We start from the raw sequence: 19,828 nt of genomic DNA, 5'->3' as shown, positions 1-19,828 counted from the left end.
CACAGCACTCAGAACACTTCTGCTGGTGCCCAAGCGTCTCTCCGGCCTCCCTGGCTGCTCTCCCGCACTGCCCCGGAGCAGCATCCCGCTTGATGTGCCTCGAATGAGGGAAGGAGAGCTGGCACCAGTGCTTCTGCTTTGTGTTTCTGTAAAATCTGGAAGGAAATGAGCTGCAGCTTCTCCTCCCAAGGGAAAGGCATCCCCAGGGCTCAGAGCCCATCCCTGGCTGTGCCTCCTGCAGGCAGCAAGCGGTGAGCTGGTGAGTACCCACTGAGCATCCAGTGAGCTACCCAAGGGTGCTTCCCTGCCTGGGGCTCCTGCAGTCCCAGGATGGCAGCAGGGCACAGGCCATGCACCCTTTCGGCAGCAATCCCTTCACTCACATTTCTCAGCTCCCTGTAATGGGCATGCTGGTGATGAGGGGTTCCAGTCTGGAGGCTACTGCCTTTCTGCATAGGAGATGAGACTGAACCTAATTACAAGCATGTCCTGCCAAGGGCTTGGGGACTCCAGCAGGGCCAGGGGCACCTGCCTGCTCCCAGGATGAGCCCCTTGTTTTGCCAGTCTGAGGAGGGTCCTCAGCCCACAGAACTCTGTCCCTCTGGTTCAAGGCTGCTGCAAGCTGAGCTAAGCTCTGGCAGCAGTGTCCTGAGCGTTCCTGGTGCCCAGGAAGGGCTGGTGTGTGAGGTAAGCAGCAGCTCCTGCCCAGTCCCTCTCCTGCCTCCCACCTCCATCCCACTCCCCTCTGCCATGGCAGAGCCTCCCGCTGCAGGGGAAAGCCCTGCTCATAGCTTTCAGCATGTTCAATTACTGTCAGTTAATGATGATTAATTTACAATTAAGGGCCTCTAAAGGGTAGTGTGTGTGTTAAATAAATATTGATCTTTCATTTGTGGGCACAGATATATTACCCCCACTACGGGAGGCACAGTAGTGCCAGGAGCCAGCTGCTGATCTCGCAGTGTGGTGTGGGAGAGAGTTGAGGAGGGTCTTGGGAGACTGTGGGCTGCCAGGGCAGGAGGGTCCAGCACAGCCTCGTCCCAGCTGGGAGCTCTGTGGGCTCAGGGCTGGATGAGGATCACTTCTCCCAGGTGTTCCAGCACTGACTGTGATTGCTTGGTCCTGTTTCCAGTTGCAGACAGCCTGTGGAGCAGGGGGTGCTGGGAGCTGGTGCTGTTTCTCTTGCATGGCCCTAACTGGCCTTGTGAAATTAACTGCCCAGAGCCTGTCATGGCTTCATTAGCAGCCAGATGCTCCACAGACTCCTAATGGAATGCACAATGTGGTTTTCACCCAGTGTTGGCCATACTCTGGGGTTGTTCTGGCTGGCACAGTGACACCACAGCCCCCACACACATCACATATACCAGGGGAGGGCAGATGTCCTCAGAGTCCTCCACAAAGGCACCTTCAGGTGGCATCTGTTGGGGTCTCTGGGGGGGTTGGTGAAGGTGGCCGGGAAAGACACTCCTGAGAAGCACTGCGAGGAGACAAGCAGTGCAGACTCAGGCCTTGCCTTCCGAGTGAACCACATGCCCTGTGTCACTGTCCCTCATCAGCCTTTCTTGCCCTTGACCATCTCCAAGGCATGGCTCCTCTGCTGCCCCAGGCTTTGGCCATGCCTGAGCCTGGTACCAATAGATGGGACTTTGGAGCCTAGAGAAACACCTAAATGTGATGCAGTCCATCCCAATGAACTGCAACAGCTACCAGAGCTGGTATGTCCCAACTGCTGGACCTCAGTAGAATTACCACAGCACCACAGCTCTCCTCTTTTCCATCTGGGATTCTTGTCCACATACAGAAGATATAGGAGGAGGGAATGACATCCACCCCACCTCCTGCCATATCCCAGGCAGCTCTGAGTGCCTGCTGTTCCTTTTCCCCAGCACATTCCCAATGGCTACACTCTCTCCAGGAGCTGGTCCCTTCTTCTCTGCAGAGCATTTTTTGGAAGCAGGCTCACAAGGAGAATATTGTCTCTGGCTTTCTCTTTTATTTGAAGCATGTATTTAAAATGATGCTTTTGTTCCAAATGAATGAGTTGGTTCATTCAGAAGTGCAGTTTCTGTTTTTGAATCAGTGGAGCTGTTTATGCTCATAGTGTCCATAAAACTGTTATTTTAGTCCTGACACTGATGCTTATGAATAAAATTTAGATCTTCATTCTGAAGTACATTAGCTGTAGCTATTTGGCTTCTTGTTAAAGCATTAATTTTTATTGAGAAGACTACACTGCCAAGCTGCTCCTTCTGCATCTTGCAGCAAACTAAGTACCTCAAAGTACAGGCTTTGGTAAGACCAAATCCCAGCTCATGCTCCCTGCCTCATACCCTCTGGTCCAAACACTCACTTTGTGGCTGGATATGCTCTGCTGCTGGATCTCGGAGCTTTTCCATCACCCTGGTGAACAGGGGACACTGGAGCAGCTGCGCCATGGGGCCCAGGAGGTGCTGGGGGTCTGCTGGAGCCATCATTGAGCTGGCACTGCATTACTTATTCATGGCAGCTGGATGTTTGGTGTACTGGAGCCAATTAGCTCTCCCATGTATTTATTGCACTTTTTTGCTTGGAGCAAGCTGTTAAATGTCAAAAATACTTTAGCGTTTTAGCAGAAAGATAATTTTTTAATAGATTCCACCTACAAAAAGGGGCTGACTGGCAGAATATTAAACTGAGGGAGATTTATTTTTAATCCATGCCTCCAAACAGCCTGAGATAACCATTTCTGCATGGCTCCCGCCTGACTTATGCTGCTGTCCCTTGCCTGTCCTCCTCACTTGGTGCGGTGGCAGCTGTGGCCTCTCACATCCCATTAACCTTGTCTGCAGAAGGGACACCTGGCCAAACCTGAGAATTAGCTCTTGTAATTAGGAGTGTAAACATCAGGCACTGCCTGCTAACCATCCACACCTCCCATCCCCGCCTTCTCCCGGTGCTCTCAGGGCAGAGTTCTCCAGACGGGCTCTTCCCATCCTTAACTTCCCACACACCAGTTTCCAATTGCATCTGAATTAGCAGGCATATAAAGCCCAGATCAAACCACAAGCAGCTTTGGTTCTTCAGGGACCCGGAATGGCATTTCGTGGGTGCTGGTTGCACTCCAGGAAGAGGCAGCAGCTGTCAGTGGGGCTTGCCAGGACCATGTGATAAATCTTCTCCTCTTTAGAGCAGCTGATGGCCATGGCTTGTGTCTGGTACCAGCAGAGCAGTGGTGTTCTAAGCAGTGGTGGTGGTTGTATCCTGCCTCTGTGAGCTGATGGCACAGCACCAGGCTGTTTCCTCAGTGAAAGCACCTGTGGTGGCACACGATGCCCTCTTGTCACCTCGGCCCGTGGTCCTGCTGGGTTTCATCTTTAGGCTACGCAGGATCAGCCTCTTCTCAACATCTGTAGGAGCTCCTTGGTGGTGGTTGAAGCGATTAAGGCATTGTTCATAATACAGAAGGCTCTGAAAATTGAGGTGACTTCATTTGTTTCTCAGTAATATAATGAGCTATTTTGGGTGCTGCTAGATTTAATGGCTAAATCAATATGTGTATTTAGTGTTGGGCTTTATTTTAGCACTAAGTGACATGAGATAAGCAGACTTAGAGGGTGTTAATTGGTTTGTGTTTAGCATTTACACTAATCAGAGTGTGCAGTGCTGCCCAGGGCTCTTCAGTGCTGGTAATTCTGTTTATCCAAACCAGGGATTGTTGACTCTATTGACTGCAGGGTATCAGGCTGCCTTTTCCCACACCCCCCCCCCACTTACTCAAATGTTACACTGATGTGTGAATTTCAGAGTCCTGGCTAGATCTGAGCTGTGTTTATGTATGGGGAAGAGTTGGTTCAACAAACCTTGAAGAAAGCAAAACACTAACAGGTACCTGCACCTCTGTGTACACACACTGTGTATGACTACAGAGAGAAGGTGGCTAAACAAGCCCTGAAGAAAACACAACACTAAGAGGCACCTGCACTGCCAGAGCCACCAGTGGACACCAGCATTGCAGGTAAACTGAGTTTATTTTCCCTCCATGGCTGGCCTCTTGCTCTGCCCTCCTTTGCAGGCTGTGCCTGAGGAAAGATGAGCCTATGGACCCTTTCCCAGCCCAGTGCCTGCCACACCAGGACAGAGCTGCCATCACTGGGATGTTCATGACTCCACTAGTCATTGCCAGGCCCCATCACTCTGTTTTCACCACACAGGAGATGGAGGTTATGGGCTGAGATGTTTGTGCTGTGCTGCCTGAGGAGGGATCTTGTCCAGGTCTGCTGGGCAGTGCACCTGTAGCCTGTGGGGTCTCTCCTGGGCACAAAAGTACCTGATGTGCCAAAAGCCTCCTCTGCAGCCATTGCTGAGCTGCCTGACCTGGGCACACATCTACCTCATGTTGACAGGAGCAGATGTCTGGGGCAAAGCCTACTGGAGCATCCCAAGAGCCAAATACAACAGCTGCCTTCAGAATGGCCTGGAAATGGCCTCTCCACTGCCACCCTCCCTTCTCTGGCTGTTTTGAAATGGAACTGCCTTTGAATCATTTAATTTTGATCTAAACATTTCCTTCCCAGCTGAGGTCTTGGAGAGCATAGGGAACACAGGTCTTTGGCTCCTGGCCCCATGCTGAACCCTGCAAATAGAGCTGTCTGCTGGAGGTGCTGACAGCCCTTCCTGCTGCTGGAAGCTGCTGCCTGGGCAATTCCCAGGGCCCTTCCCTGCTGCAGACTAATGCTGGCTCTGTCCCTTTGCAGAGGGGCAGGTGTCACTGGTGGACGCTGGCACATGCAGAATCTGTGGTGGTGTCCCCCCTGTGAGGATGTTCTGTAGAAGGAAGGTCAGACCCAACAGGCTGCTCCTTCTGGCTGTTCTCAGCTGCACTGAGAGGCAGAAGGAGATGAAATAACTTTTATTTGCAAAGTGCTGGTTTATTGATTCGTGCCCAGCAGCCCCTAACTCAGTGGTGGTGCCCGTGCAGTGCCGTTGCCAGGAGGGCAGGCGTGGCTGCATGTGGTGGGAGCAGGGGATGCCTGGAGATGCTGTTACTTGGACAGCTCCTGAGACAGACATTAAATCACTTCTGTGGGGAGAGTGAGAGGATGTCATGGGGAAGGGATGTCACTGGGGTTTGGTGAGGAAGCTCGGCTGTGCCGATTGCAGTGGCTGTGTGATCCGAGTCAGAATGAGAATCATAAATCTTGATTATTCTCTGTCTCAGCTGATTTGAACCAAATGCCTTGGACAGGGATATAGTTCACATCTCGCTGAAAACTGCAAAAAAACTGATTAAATGTACAAACTGATATAAATAGCACTCTGTCTGTGTTAATGCCCAAGCTGTCACTGCATGGGGAGAGGACAGGGCTCTGTCCCAGCCTGGAGAAGCTTCCCAGGTGCTTTCCATGGCAGCTCTCTCCCTGACAGTGGTTATTTTGGTGCTGCCCCTGCCATGCTGGCTGCTATTCTGGAGCTGTCAGTCACAAACAGCAGCTCTGACTCTGATTGCACTTTGCTTACAATTAAGCATCCTATAGAAAAATGGAAATGCTGGGTCATTAACATAAAGTAATAATAAGGTAAACCATTCAATTATGGAGGAAAAATCACTTTGAATAATAAGGATATTGTATGCCTAAAAGACATTCAGATGCCAGTGTATTACCATTTTTGCATACATAATAAATGAGCTTAAACCCCAAAATAATCGACAGAAGCAAATAATAAATAGCTGTGCCCTCGACAGCAGCCTGGCTGTTCCCAGGGCAGGAGCAGCTCCTGGGTGGGAGTGGAGGGATGTCAGATTGGTGCAGTCTTAGGTGGTCACTTAGGGGGTTTGGCCACCATGGGGCTTGTCTGACCGGGATCAGGGCAGTGTAGTGTCACCTCTTAATGCTTCGATGGTGCTCTGGAGGTGGGAACTGCTACAGTCAGGAGCTGCAGGGAAGAGGCTGCTAAGGAGGCTGGGGGGGGTGATAATGGAGAGGGAAATGCTGTGGGCTGGGTGCAAACACTGCCCTGCTGCAGACTGAAAATGGGATGTTGTGTTTTGGACAGCTGAGAGGTTGATGCAGTCGGGAAGATCTGGCCACCCAATGTCTGGGTAGAGAGATTTAGAACTTTGAGGCTTTGCAACATCAGCATCCGTTGTCTTCAAGAGCCTGTCACCTCCTGCCAGGGGCCCATGCTCATAAATGTCCAGGTTTGAGGAGGCAGAAGGGCTCTGTTCCTGGCTGCTTGTTTCTGCCCAGCCAGGAGTAGTTGTGCCAGCCTTTATGTGAGGTTGTGCTGGGGGGAACTCCTCCTTTTCCTGGCTGCTGGCGGTGTGAGAGCTCCACACCAGGACATGTTCAATTACTTCTGTTATTCAACCTGTTCTGCAGATATTGCTCCTCTGTTGTCCCTCTGTAACAATTCCCAGTGCTTTTTTTTAGCTGTTGATGGCTTGCCTATTACTCTGGCACTAGGTTAGGATAACATCCAAATACTTCTGCAGAGTGGAATGTATTTATATTTACTGCTTTCCCCTGAAAAGCTTTTAGCACGATACAGCAGTGCTGCTTGCACTTATTCAGCTGTTATTGGTGGGATTTTTTACCTGAGAGAAGGAAATTCCACAAGATGAAAAAGGGCTTCTTGTGAGGTATAGCTCTGTACCACCACATTTTCATAATTTGTTTTCTTTTTTTCACCTGTGACTGAGGCCTGGGTATTGGGACACCCCAAGTTTTTCAGAGGTAGCTTGTATTTATTTGCTTGTTAAATAGCTTCTCTTTGCTCCCCAAACTGTCTGAACCCTTTCTGCAAGACTAGACCTCCCTTGAGGTCTCAAAACCCAGAGGGTAGACATGTTTCTCTGGATTGGCTGCTTGTTTTCTCAGCCCCTTCCTGGGATTTACTCCAAGTCATGGACCTCCAGGTCTTCTCCCTTCCTCCTGTGATGGTGAAACATGAATGTGCAAGCATTGAAGGGACTTGTACCTGTATGATGAAGGGAAAGCTGGGCTTGGAGTAGACTACCTTGGTGGCATGTTCCCAGGCAAAGGACTACGACTCACTCTGTCAGCATGTCCCTGCTCCAGCACGCGTGCAAGAGGCAGGACACTCAGGCTGAAGCTGCTTTGCCTTAACTGTGATTACTGCAGTGATTGAAGCTGGTAGACAACACCGTGAGGTTCCCAGTGAACGGCTCGCAGCGTTTCCGCAGCCAGGCTTAGTCAAAACAACTCTGCCTGCAGTGGGGTTAGAAATGTGCCTTTCCAGCCTTGCTCACAACCTGCTTCATGGCTGAGTGCTGACCAACCATAAATCTTGCACTAAAACTGGAGAGATCAGGCCAGACTTATCCCTGGTGATGTCACACTGAACAGGCATCTCCACCCAGGAGAGCAACTCAGGAGTCAGCACACCCTGTGCACTCTTCATGGCTGCTGGTGGAGAAGGCAGCAGTCATGGGCACCCCCTGTTAGGAGGGCAGAGAAACCACAGCAGCACTCTTAATCTGAGCCTGCCCAATCTGTGTGTGAGCTGTGCAGGCAGATAGGTGAGGGATTTTGGCACAAGGCAACAGCCGCAGCCCAGAGGAGATGCACTTGAGGAAAGAACAGAAGAAAGCAAGATTTAGCATTAAGATCATAATTTCAGATTGCATTGTGTGAGCATCAACAATCTATATAGATGAGAGCCTTTGGGGAGTGCCGTGCTGTAAGAGCTATCCAAGCCAGCCTGAACAGCCAGGGTTATTTTTAATTGCAGCTGAATGGATCTAACCTTGTGATGTCTGTTCACAAAGCATTGCTGGATTAATACAGGTTCTATAGTTGCTTCTGCTAAAAGACTTTAATGGATCAGCTTAGTTCCCTGCTCCATGATTATCGTGTTCCTGCCTGCCTATCATGCAGGAGCCAGATGGTCCCAGTGAAATCAGAGCATATTTATATTTTTGTCTGCTACTCAGCCAGCTGCCCACTGATTTTGTTGCATAGTGGTAGGAGGAGATGAGCCTTCCTGGGTGAAGTTCACCCACCTCTTTCCCTAGCCCTGGTGTCTTCCCCACCTCCTAAAAGGCCCCAGAGGACCTATGGACAGGCTCTCTGGCAGGGCTTGTGCAGCTGGCCAAGGGCAGCAGCCCTGCTCCCACAGCTCCATCTCCTGGCACCGATTCAGCTGCTTCCTGGTGTGCAGGGGGATGTTTTGGGGTCTGTCGGCAATGAGAGCCATTAAGAAGATACAAGTACTAAAGAGATCCTGAGCGATGCCTATAAAACCTCTGAATCCCTGACAGAATCAATAGTGGGCTCTCAGGAGTCACTTCTTATCCAGGCCAACTTAAGCAGATGCCAATGAGCCGTTAAAGATTTTGCATTTTGTGGAGACACCGAATCCCTTTCACGGCGATTGCTGGGCTCTAGGCTGAGTGAGATCATGAAAAATCACGTTAGGAACAGACTCAATTCCAAAGGCATTTTCCTCAGTGTCTGGGAGAGTGGCTCCAGTGATGCTCACATCCTTCCTTCGGCTGTGTACCCATGCAGTCCTGGCAGTGCCCAGTGAGCCTGACCTGCCTGATGTCACTGGAGCAGAGCCCTGTCCTTCAGTATCTGCTGCAAGGATAGGCACAGAATCCTCTAGCCTTTACCAGGAAAGTAGAGGAGCAGGACAGGGAAGGAGGGAGCAGTGGAGCCATTCCCTATGGAAGGGAGATCCTGGGACTGGCGCCTGGGATGAGACGAAGGCCCAGTGGCATCCTGGATAGGAGCTGTGAATGGGCAGCTGCCCACTGGCACTCCCCAGCAGCCTGTGCCCCAGCTCAGGCTGGTGCCCTTCTGCACACACTGGCCTCCTGTGGGGTAACTTTGCTGTGGACACAATTTCCAGTGTGGCATCTTGGTTACCATAGCAACAGGATGCTGCCACTCTTGGATCAGCTCCACCCACAGTTACTCACCAGGCACCTGCGTTGGTATGGCAACGCAGACCCTTCTCCATCCTGTGCCACCACTGCGGAGGGCTGGGCTGCCCAGAGTGAGCTTGAAGCATTGGGGGCATGCTTGGGGACACCAAGAGGCTACTGAGCTCCAGCTGCTCCCCATTCCTCTACTGTAGTGGGAGAGAGGGCTGATCCTGTTCTGACTGTCATGTCCTAGGCTCATGAGTCTTACATGGCCTGGGAGACCCTAAAGAGGAAGCTCCACAGGGCCTTGTTGGCACAGAGCAAGGAAGGTTCCTTGCAATCTCAACCGCCCCACAAGGGAATGTTTTGCTTGGACAACAAATGGCTTTACAAACTCTGGACAAGGAAAAGCTGCTGATTCTGGGTTGGTGAGTTCTGCCAGAGCAGAGCTCAGGTCAGGGAAGGGTGGTTCACCCCCTTCTCCCACAACCACCAGCTTCCAAACCATTAAACTCTTCCAGTGAGTCTCATGGGGGAGATCTGTTTTGCTTTAGCCCCAGTCTGATCTGGCACCCGCTTTTCTGAGAGTGCTCTACAATTTGCATTTAATGTTTTTGAGCAGACATGTGGAAGCTGTTTGAATTAGAGCAGGATGAATCTATTAGGCAGCGACAGATGCAAGTTTTTGTGTCTCTTATTAGAAGGGATTGGATTCTGAGGTTTAGTGATGTGCAAAGGATTGGACTTTGGAGAGATTAAAATTATTTTCAGCGTTAAGCACAATATTTCTAAGCTAATGCACTCAGTCTTGAATATAGATTCACAGACCAAAAAGATTATGAAACATTAAACCTATGTAAATTCGGCTGTAAATTTGTGTTTGAACAAATTCAACAAGAGATTTGACTTGGGGGCTTACAGCAAATAGGTTCTGCTTTTAATGCGTGTTGCAGGCTTGGGTCGCGATGCCGTTCTCCCCTTGAAAGTCCCACGCCTGCTGAATTACTGGCAGGTCACAGTTGACAGCTCAAGCAATTATACTGGAATGTGTTAATAATAAAAAGGAAAATTACTTCATGTTTGTCTTTCCAGAAGACAAAAGCAGATGTTTGCTGCACCCTGAGGAGCAGCAGCGATGAGCACTGTGGGCAGGTGACTCTGTTGCAGCACCTGACTGCCGCCTCTTTCGCATGGCAGTTGAGCAAAGCCCTGTCCTTCTCGGTGGTTCTCCAAGCCTTGGGAGTTGCTGTGGACTTTTTTTTCTTTCTTTTTTTTTTTTTTTCTCTTGTTGAGAACATAGAAATGCAGTTAACAAAGAGTCCTTTTGAGAGGGATTGCAGGCAACCTGCAACATCGTGAGCAAGCTGCCTACACAGAGATAAATGACAGCTGTGAGTGAAGGAATAAACAAGATAATCTGGATTTAAATAAAGCACAAGGGGATTTTGGCAACATGCAAATTCACCAATTTATAAATGTATCCTTTGAAAATAAAGAGCTTGTCTGAAGTCAGCAGTTAAGGACAATTACCACGGCACATTTTCCCAATGAGGGCTTAAAGCTGGCCACAAAGCAGAGGGGACCAAGAGCCAGCTGTCCTGCCCATCGTGGCGCAGCGCCCAGGGGCCCTTCCTAGGCACACAGCAGAAAACTGGAAGACACAACAGCGGGACCCTGTCCAACTGGGGGATTGTGGAAGCTAGAGCAGCTCTTGGAGGCAGGCAGAGCAACGCTCAGCCTCCAGGTCACCTTGCTGGGGTGTGAATAGGGAAGGGCTGACAGACCGGAAGCCAAGCAAGTACGCAGTGGTACGTATCTGGTGATTCCTGGATCCAAGCTCAGGGATGGCAATAGGAGTTTGATTTTGGCATTGCATAGCACAGAGATGGTGCTGCTAACAGGCACAAAGACATGAAGCCCATCCTCATAGCTGGGCAAGAGGAGCCACTGGTGATGGATGGTGGTGGAGCTCCTTCCAGTGACTTGTCATCACCCTTCTTTTTGGGTGGGTAGTGATGGAAACAGAGAGGAGGCAGGAGGTGAGTGAAGACCAGCAGCAGAGCCACAAGTAGGCATGTCCCATTCCAACACTTCACCTCCTGGGCTGCTATGCAGAAGTGCATCAGGCATGGTCAGCAGCATGGCAAGGCCACTTCACCAACCAGTCTGGCACTGGAAGGGAAAGAAATGCTGCAAGAAAAGCCAAAGTGAGTCCAGGAGGCTGTGCAGCACTCCCCAGGAGCAAAGCCCTGGCTCAGCACCACTGATTGCTGAGCAGCAGCAACCACAGGAGAGCGATCTGCAGGGTTGCAACCTGCCTGAGCAAGTGGAGCTGGTGACATCTGTCAGCACATGCAATCTGGACAGAGCATTCCTGCTGTGCCAGAGACTTGGCTGCCCTGGCTTTAGCACCCTTTGTGACTCTCAGCAGCAGGAGCCAGCAGTGCTGTGCATTGCTCTCTGCTGTGGAGATGGCAACAGCTCTTGCCTGCAGCAGGAGCCATAGGACATGCTGACTTCTGGGGCTGGCAGGCACCAACCCCTTCACAGCTGCCTTTGCAAGGTGGGAGCTCAGCAAGGATGTCCAGGTGCCTGCCTGGGGAAGGGAGCACCTTGAATGCCACTCTGAAGCAAAGCACAATTTGGGAAAAAGCATTTGAAGAGGGCTCCAGGAGAGCTGGAGAGGGACTTCTGACAAAGGCATGGAGTGACAGCACAAGAGGTAATGGCTTCAAAGTGAAAGAAGCTGGAATTAGATCAGACTTGAGGAAGAAATTCTTCTCCATGAAGGTGGCAAGCACTGGAACAGGTTGCCAAGAAAAATTGTGGAGGCTCCAAGCCTGTAATTGTTCAAAGCCAGGTTGGATGGGGCTTTGAAAAAACCAATCTAATGGGAGGTGTCCCTGGCCATGGCATGGGGCTTGGAAATAGATGAACTCTAAGGTCCTTTCCAACCCAAAGCTTTCTCTGACTCTATGATTTCTGCCTGTGAATACCAGAGCTGCAGGGTTCCAGTGCTCTGCAGGGCCAGGGGTGCCTCGAGGACAGGCTGCAGCTCCCAGCATTATCTTCAAAACTGTACAGCAAAAGCTGAACCTGCCTCTCCTCCCCTTTTTGCCTGATCACCACTTCCCTGCTGTCTCTCTTCAGTGCCAGCCCAGCTATCCATTTGTCTTTATTGTGCACCGAATTAAACACAGTCCTTAAATGTGGCAACCCTTTCAGATGATTAGCTCTGCAATATCTTGGCTCCTGTTTATTGTGATAACATCATCTGAAGGGGCTGCTGTAATTAACACTTTGTTCTTGCTTCTTTTATAACCCCCTGGTGTGTTTGCTTTATAACTTGAACATCAGTTGCTACAGCTTGCTTCCAGTGTATGGTCTGGAGTGTCCCCATCGCAGAGAGAAGACTTTGAGGTTTGGGCTTGGTTTGGGTTTTTAGCAGCAGCTTATTGAGATCATCATTTAAAGTAAAAACTAAGCAAGTATAATATTGAAGGCAAGGCAATCATCTTGCCCTGACCCTAGAGCCCTAGAGGGGAGCAAAATCCTTGTTTACTAAACTATCCATGAAGGAGCTATTCCAGAACATGGCACTGCCAGGAAGGAGAGGTGAACATGCTCTGGGCTGTCACCAGCCCCTGCCAGCAGCAGGAGCAACAGGGGTGGCAGCACAGTGAAGGAGAGTAGCAGAACTTTGACTCCTGATCCGTTTTCATCTCTCTGAGAGCATTGTCATCTAAAACCCCACAAATCACAGACAATTCATAACACAGAGCAAATGAAGCCTTGTGCCTGCACTGGGTACCTGCCCACAGATGTGGGCTGCAGATGGATCCCAGCACTCCGGGGGCATGCTGGTGGGGGGAGTGAGCACAGGACAGACCCCATCAGTAACACCCAGCTGCACAGCCAGAGCATTGGCACAAGGGGCAGGGACCCAGCCAGCCCTCAGTTTCTCTGAGCTTTGGGTCTGAGCCTCCACAGTTGCTTGTTGCAGAACAGTATTGTCAGCTAGGAGAGCCTAGGTACAAAGATGTGTTATCAAGCCTTAGTAAGCCAGAGGCTGTGGTCAGACCAGTCCAAGGAGCAGCCAAGGTGCTGGGTGGCCATGCAGTGTTCCCCAACCTGGGAACTCCCAGGGCCTCCCTGTCCCCCACTCCTTGGAGCTTCACTGTAGAGCAGATGTGTCCAGGTGGGCCAGAGCAGGTCTATGCCATACCTAGGGGCAGAACAGATGACAGCAATGGTCCCCTTGAGTCCTGTTGTCTGAGAGTCCATTGCTCATAGTCCAGCAAAGCTTTTAGTGTCTCATAATTGCTACGTTTTGACATGTGACAGCCTGCTGCATGCTACCAAGGTGTCTGACTCAGAGGAGCAGACATCAGCCAACTCTGCCTGCCTAGTGCCTCCTTCTGCTCAGACACCTGCACAGGAAAACAGCTTCTCCTCTCTGAGAAGCACAAACAAGCATGCGGGACTGCTGCACACGTCTCAGGGTGACTGGACACCAGGGGAGTTCCCTGTTGTGCCCACGATGTGGGTTTGCTGTCATCCTGATGGTCCCATTTGTCCCTCTTGTCTCAAAGCACTGATCCCAGCTCACAGGAGCAGGAGAAGTAAGGACAGCCCCAGAGCCTCCCCAGAGCTTCACCACCATTGTCAGCTGGAGACCAAACCTGCTTCTGGCCTTGAAGGGATATTGTGGGAGAGCCTGTCATGAGCAGAGACCTTCAGCATTCCTGTGGAGAGCTGGAAAAGGGAGCATCAAAGCTGGTCTGTCCTTTTTAGGCTTTACTATGGAGTAAAATGAAGATTGGGATAAAGGGAGAAGGTGGAGAGGTGCATTCTCCCCTCCTCATGGAGCAGGACAGTAGTGACTGCAGAACCAGAGTGGAGAAGGAACACTGCCTGAGCAGAGAGACGAGTCTGTGGACCCTGTTTCTGTTTGATGTCTTTGAGCAGAGAATTTAGCAAGATGGGAGGGACTGGTCACCATCTCTAGAGCTGCCACTAACTACAGAGACTTGGAATATTAAACATATCAGAACTTTCCACTTGAGTATTAGATTAAATCTTCAGTGATGGGAAACAGGAAAGGAGCATGGGCAGAGTAATCTCACAGCAGGACCCCCTTGGTCCTTCTTCAGGGTCTTCCATTACTGACCGGCATCCAAGACAAGCAACCAGGCAGGAGATCTCTTAGGCAGCATGCAGGCTGTACTTGTGCCTCTGGGGTGGATGCTGGGGACTGGGGGAGCTCTGGGGTTAGCTCAGACAGCCAGCAGCAGGGCAGAAGGTGTCTGCAGCTGGCTCCTTTACATAGGAGGGGCAGACTGATGCTAGCTGCAGCTGATGATAAAATAACTGTTTTGTGGAGCAAGGAACAGAAGAGTAACACATTGATTTTGGTAATTAATGGTTCAATACAAACCTGTTGTGCAAGTGCCCTGGGCAGAGGCACTGGATTGGAAGTGCCTTTATTCCCTGGTGTCCTCTGCCTGTTCTGGCACGACCCCAGGTGCTGGATACTGCCCAGCTGGGGCTGCTGCTGCTCCTCAGGAGCTCCCACTCCTCTTCTAGATGTTCCTCAGGGCAGGGATTGTGGCTGTCTGGGCAGTGCTCATCCCCAAAGGGATGGAAACCTCCTCCAGCCATAGCCAGAGTGGTTTCCAGTGCCAGTCCTCACTGGGAGTGGATTGATGCCCTCCTCAGAAGCTGGCAGTTGGCACTGGGGCTGTGAGAGCAGCTGCATGGAGCAGTGCTGAACCCCCAGCAGCTGCCAACTCTCCTTCCCTTCATTCCTTCCTCCCACTGTCATACCAAGGCTGAGACCTAATTTCCATGCAGAAGTTCTAGCATTCCAGTTCCAAGTTTGTTAAGCAATATATTAAAAGAGAAAAATTGAAGAGGGGATTTTACACAGCCACACTGCTATTGTGTGGGCACCATTGAAAGGCTGGGAGCAGGACAAGATGGGTGTGCAGTGCTGCAGACACCCTGCCACTTTGAGAAGGCAGCTCTGGTAGGACACAGTGCTAGTGGGCCACAATGCTGGTGGGATGAGCTCTCTGGCACAGCCTGGCCACCACTGTGCTGGCTCTGAAATGTGTGAGCTGGAGGCCTGCAGCCCTACTCACCTAAAACCCCCTTTGCCAGGACTCAACTGGAGATTCCTCAACAGGAAAACTGCAGGAAAGGGGGACGAGCCACAGGATCCTCTGACCTCTTCATCCAAAAAAGGCTGGAAGCATGAGCAGCCCTGTGGCAGCACCAATCCCACTTTCACTGTCACCTTGATAGGAGACCTGGCAACTCCTAAATGAAAGAATTGCACCAGCAAGAAACACCCAGACTGTGGGGAGGTATAAAGAAGCTGAGCACGAGGAAAAGCTCAGGGAGCTGGGGCTCTTTATCTGGAGGGGAGGAGACTGAGAGGTGACCTCATTCATGTTTATAAATATGAGAAGGGCAGTGTTGGGAGGACAGAGCCAGGCTCTGCTCAGTGATGTCCAGTGATAGGACAAGGGGCAGTGATGCAAGCTGGAGCAGAGGAGCTTCCACGTGAACATAAGGGAAAACTTTGTCACTATGAAGGTGACAAAACAGTGGAACAGGCTGCCCAGAGAGGTCATGGAATCTCTGGAGACATTCGAAATCCACCTGGATGTGTTCCTGTGTGACCTGCTCTTGGTGATCCTGCTCTGGCAGGGGGCTTGCACTGGATGATCATTCAAGGTCCCTTCCAACCTCTAACATTCTGTGATTCTGATTCTGTGATTTAGCAGACACAAACAAGGGGCAGCTCTTCAGGCCAGGTTGGCTGGGCCCTGCCAGCCACTGCTGTTTGCAGGCTCAGCTGCATAGCTCCTGGAATGGCTGCATCCTGGAGCTTGGTGCTTTGACGTCAGCAGCATTGTGGTTGCCAGTGGCCAAGGTGCTCTCACAGAACCATTTGCAGCCTGTTGACACTGTTCCTCACCATATGTTTGTACTAAAAATAGTTGCAATGTGAAGGGATAAACCTGCAAGCCCTCAGCATTGTCATCCTCTGTGTCTGCTGCAGGGCACCTGGTCAGTCCTTCCCAAACACAGCACCCTCAAGCACTCTGTCTTTGGGTCAAAATAGCCAATAACAGGTTAAACAAACTACACTTTGTGTGCGTGTGCCTAGGCAGGGGTGTTTGAAAAGGTTAAAATAAAAATTTTGGTAAAACACATTTAAGAAGCTGCCATGTTAACCATGAGCCAGCAATGTGCTGCCACAGCCAAGAGGACCAACGGCATCCTGGACTGGATGGAGTCTGACCAGCAGGGTTGAAGTACATACTCCTCCTCCTCTACTCTGCCCTAGGGAGGCCACAGCTGGAGTACTGGGTCCAGTTCTGGGCTTCCCAGTCCAAAAGAGACAGGGAACTACTGGAGAGAGTTCAACAAAGGCTTCAAAGATGCTGCAGGTCCTGGAGCATCTCTGTCAGGAGGAAAGGCTAGGAGCCCTGGGGCTGTTGAGCCTGGAGCAGAGCAGCCCCAGAGGGGATCTGAGCAATGCTCAGCAAGAGATAAAGGGTGGGGGGCAAGAGGATGGGGCCAGACTCTTGTCAGTGGTGCCCAGCAAAAGGACAAGGGACAACAGGAACAAACTGGAACTCAGGAGGTTCCATCTGAAGAGGAGGAGAAACTTCTTTGGTGTGAGGGTGCTGGAGCCCTGGAGCAGGCTGCCCAGAGAGGCTGTGGAGTCTCCTTGTCTGGAGAAAATGCAAACATTGTGACAAGGTGCTGTGGGTGCCCCTGCTTTAGCAGGGGGTTGGACTGAATGATCTCCAGAGGTCCCTTCTAACCTCTACCATTCTTGTTAGCATCTCTGCTGCAGATGACACAGAGGGGCCCAGAGTGGAGACCTACAGGGCAGGGGGCACAGTGGCATGACTGGGGCTGCCCATGGCCATGGCATATGTAGGAGCTGAAGGTGGGTGGGTACCTGGCTGATGGCAGTGCCCTCCATATGGCTGCTGAGGAGCTGTGAAAGTGGCTGTAGTGCTCTTGCAGGGACATCATTTAACACCTTCTGGCTTGTTATGATAGTCTTTAACTGGGGGCAGCTGGGACAAGCGTTTACCTCTTCATTTCCTTAGATATAAATGCTATCTGGCTGCAGTTCCACCTTACAAATGGTAATATGCTATCCAGGAAAGTCTTGCTCCATGCTAATTTATCCAGCAGGCGAATTCCTTTTGGCTAATAAAAGTGCTTGCACGGGAAGCTCAAAACCCAGCAGCGATTAATTATTGACAGAGCATGTGAATTAGAGATAAAAGAAAAGTCATTCTTTCTTACACACAAGATAGTAAATAAATTTAATTATTGTACTAGAAGCAAGGGATCTTATTCTGTATTAAGTTTTATTAGCTGAGACATTTAAAAGCATGTCATCATAACAAAAAGGTCTTGTGTAATCCTAACTGCACCACTCTGCTACAAGGCTCTGAAGTGAATGGGCTTAATTGAGCCCCTGGCAGCAGCTGGCTGCTGAGCAGACAGGTATTGTGCAGGTTTAGTGCCAATTAACTTCTGTCTACACCATGCCTATGGCGAAAGGGTTGTGCAGTGTGCTACCAAGGCTCATTTAACGCTTGGGCTGAGAAGTCACAAAGCCAGAAGTGCTTTGGTCGCTGGGGCACAGCGGTGTGGCAGCATCCCTCCTCCCGAATGTCCTGCCAGCACCTGCTTGGGGCAGGAGGGACGCCAAGGTGTCTGCCCATGCCTGGCCCCTTGCTAACCACCCCTCCTCTGCTTCTGTGCAGGAATGTGATGCCCAAGACGCTGGAGGGCCAGATCACCATGGAGAAGACCCCCAGCTACTTTGTGACCAACGAGGCTCCCAAGCGCATTCACTCCATGGCCAAGGACACAAAGCTGATCGTGGTGGTGAGGAACCCGGTCACTAGGGCCATCTCTGACTACACGCAGACGCTCTCCAAGAAGCCAGAGATCCCCACCTTTGAGGTGCTGGCCTTCAAGAACCGGACCCTGGGGCTGATTGATGCCTCCTGGAGCGCAATCCGCATCGGGATCTATGCCCTGCACCTCGAGAACTGGCTCCAGTACTTCCCCCTCTCCCAAATCCTTTTTGTCAGTGGTGAGAGGCTCATCACTGACCCAGCAGGGGAGATGGCCAAAGTTCAGGACTTCTTAGGCCTCAAGAGGATTGTGACAGAGAAACATTTTTATTTTAATAAAACCAAGGGATTCCCCTGTCTAAAGAAGCCAGAGGACAGCAGTGCTCCCCGCTGCTTGGGCAAGTCCAAGGGTCGAACTCACCCCAAAATAGACCCAGATGTCATCCACAGACTGCGGAAGTTTTACAAACCCTTCAATGTCATGTTCTACCAAATGACAGGCCAGGATTTCCAGTGGGAGCAGGAGGAAAGTGATAAGTAGAACCACAAGATCAGGAAAAAAAGCTCTTTTCTTTTGAGATGAGAATCATCCTCATAGACCCAAAATACGCTCGGGGCTGAGGCTCAGCCTTGCAAGCGCAAGACTCTTGCGCTGTCAGGGTTGCAGCCCAAGCTGCTCCAAGATTCCAGCTCTGGAACCTTAGTGGCAAGTCACCTCAGGCTGCACATGGGCTGAGGAGTAGGGGTGTGGCTGGGAGGAGAAGGAGGCATTTGTGTCCACATTTTGCTGCCAGTGTGCTGCTCGCAGCCAGGAAGGCAGGACCAGCACCTCCTGCCACATCCAGCTGAGCAGGAGCATGGCTCACAAAACCCAGCAGCACTGGGACAAACCCAGAGGTCTGAGTTCTCCTGCCCTGGCTTTTAGTTTTGCCCAAACAGCAGCATCAGATCTGGTGAATTCAGGACACATGCATTCACATGCACACTGGTACTTGTGTGTGGAAGGAATAAAGCCAGTTATGCTGCAGAGGAACTATGTACAGGAACTTCATTTGCACCAGACATTTCAATTACTTGTTGCACTAAAACTCCTATTTACCAAGTGCCACAAAACACCAGGGCCTGATCCTCCTCCAGCTGATGGGTGCATCCCCACCTTTGGAAGAGAGTCATTCCTGCTTTGCTGGGATGCTCAGTTAGATCAGAACCAGGGCCTCCCCAGACCCCCCCACTCCTGGGACCATGCCCAGGCACCTGCTCAGAGCACACTGGGGCCTCACTGCACAGCCAAGCTGCCCAGGTGCGGTGCAGAGCCTGTGCAGCTCTTCTCAGCCAGGCTGTGCCATGCCCTGCTCTGAGATTTGGAGCCAGGTGTTCCTGATGGGTACTGGGTGGCCCACCACAGGGCAGAAGTGTGGGGACAGCCCCAGTGTAGGGTTGGGGCAGGACTGAGCCCTGGGGTCCCTGGCACTGCTCTTCATTTGCACCTTGAAAATAAGATCTCTGTTGCCTGCTGCTGACTGTCAGGTTGGCAGAGTGGGGGAGCAGCTTCACCTCTACTTCAGAATTCCAACTCAGCAATTAATTCTGAGGGTGAGCATGGCTCTCCACAAGTATGTGTGCTTTCTAGGGGAAATGACCAAGGCAACCACATTTGCAAATCCTGGTAGAAACTGCAGAATAAACCAATATCCCAACTGGATCATCCAGCAAGGTGCCGGGAGCTGCACCCTGGAAGCAGTGGAGAGCAGACCAGCAGTGCTTTGACAGAGCTGCTCTGTTTTCATCACCATCACACAGAGAAAACCAGCAAGAGAGGGAAATAAAAGAAAACATGGAGCTGCTGCTGCTGCTGCAATGTTTCCTTTGCTTGGGTGACTTCTAATGGCACTCAAACATCACTGGCTGCCTGCTTTGGTTTAATGCATGGTAAGGATGGCTCCAGTGGAGTGCAGCTGTGTCCCTCATCCCCTTTTGGGTGGCAGGTCCCTGGCTGTTGGAAGGCAGTAGAGATGTGGTGTGAGATTGCTGTGGGAGACTCAGTTTTGATTAAGGG

At 51.0% G+C, this 19,828-nt stretch overlaps 1 protein-coding gene across 1 annotated transcript in view; it reads left to right on the top strand.

The window, feature by feature from the left end:
• Positions 1-18,313, top strand: part of HS3ST4 (heparan sulfate-glucosamine 3-sulfotransferase 4) — a 56,738-nt gene extending 38,425 nt beyond the window's left edge. Inside the window, exon 2 of the mRNA XM_054391129.1 lies at positions 17,677-18,313. Within this exon, the coding sequence (XP_054247104.1) occupies positions 17,677-18,313 (637 nt within the window). The remainder of the gene's footprint in view (positions 1-17,676) is intronic.
• Positions 18,314-19,828: the final 1,515 nt, after the last annotated feature.

This window comes from Indicator indicator, chromosome 22, assembly GCF_027791375.1.
Source record: "Indicator indicator isolate 239-I01 chromosome 22, UM_Iind_1.1, whole genome shotgun sequence".
Taxonomy (NCBI): Eukaryota; Metazoa; Chordata; class Aves; order Piciformes; family Indicatoridae; genus Indicator; species Indicator indicator.
This window is presented reverse-complemented; position numbering and strand designations above follow the sequence as displayed.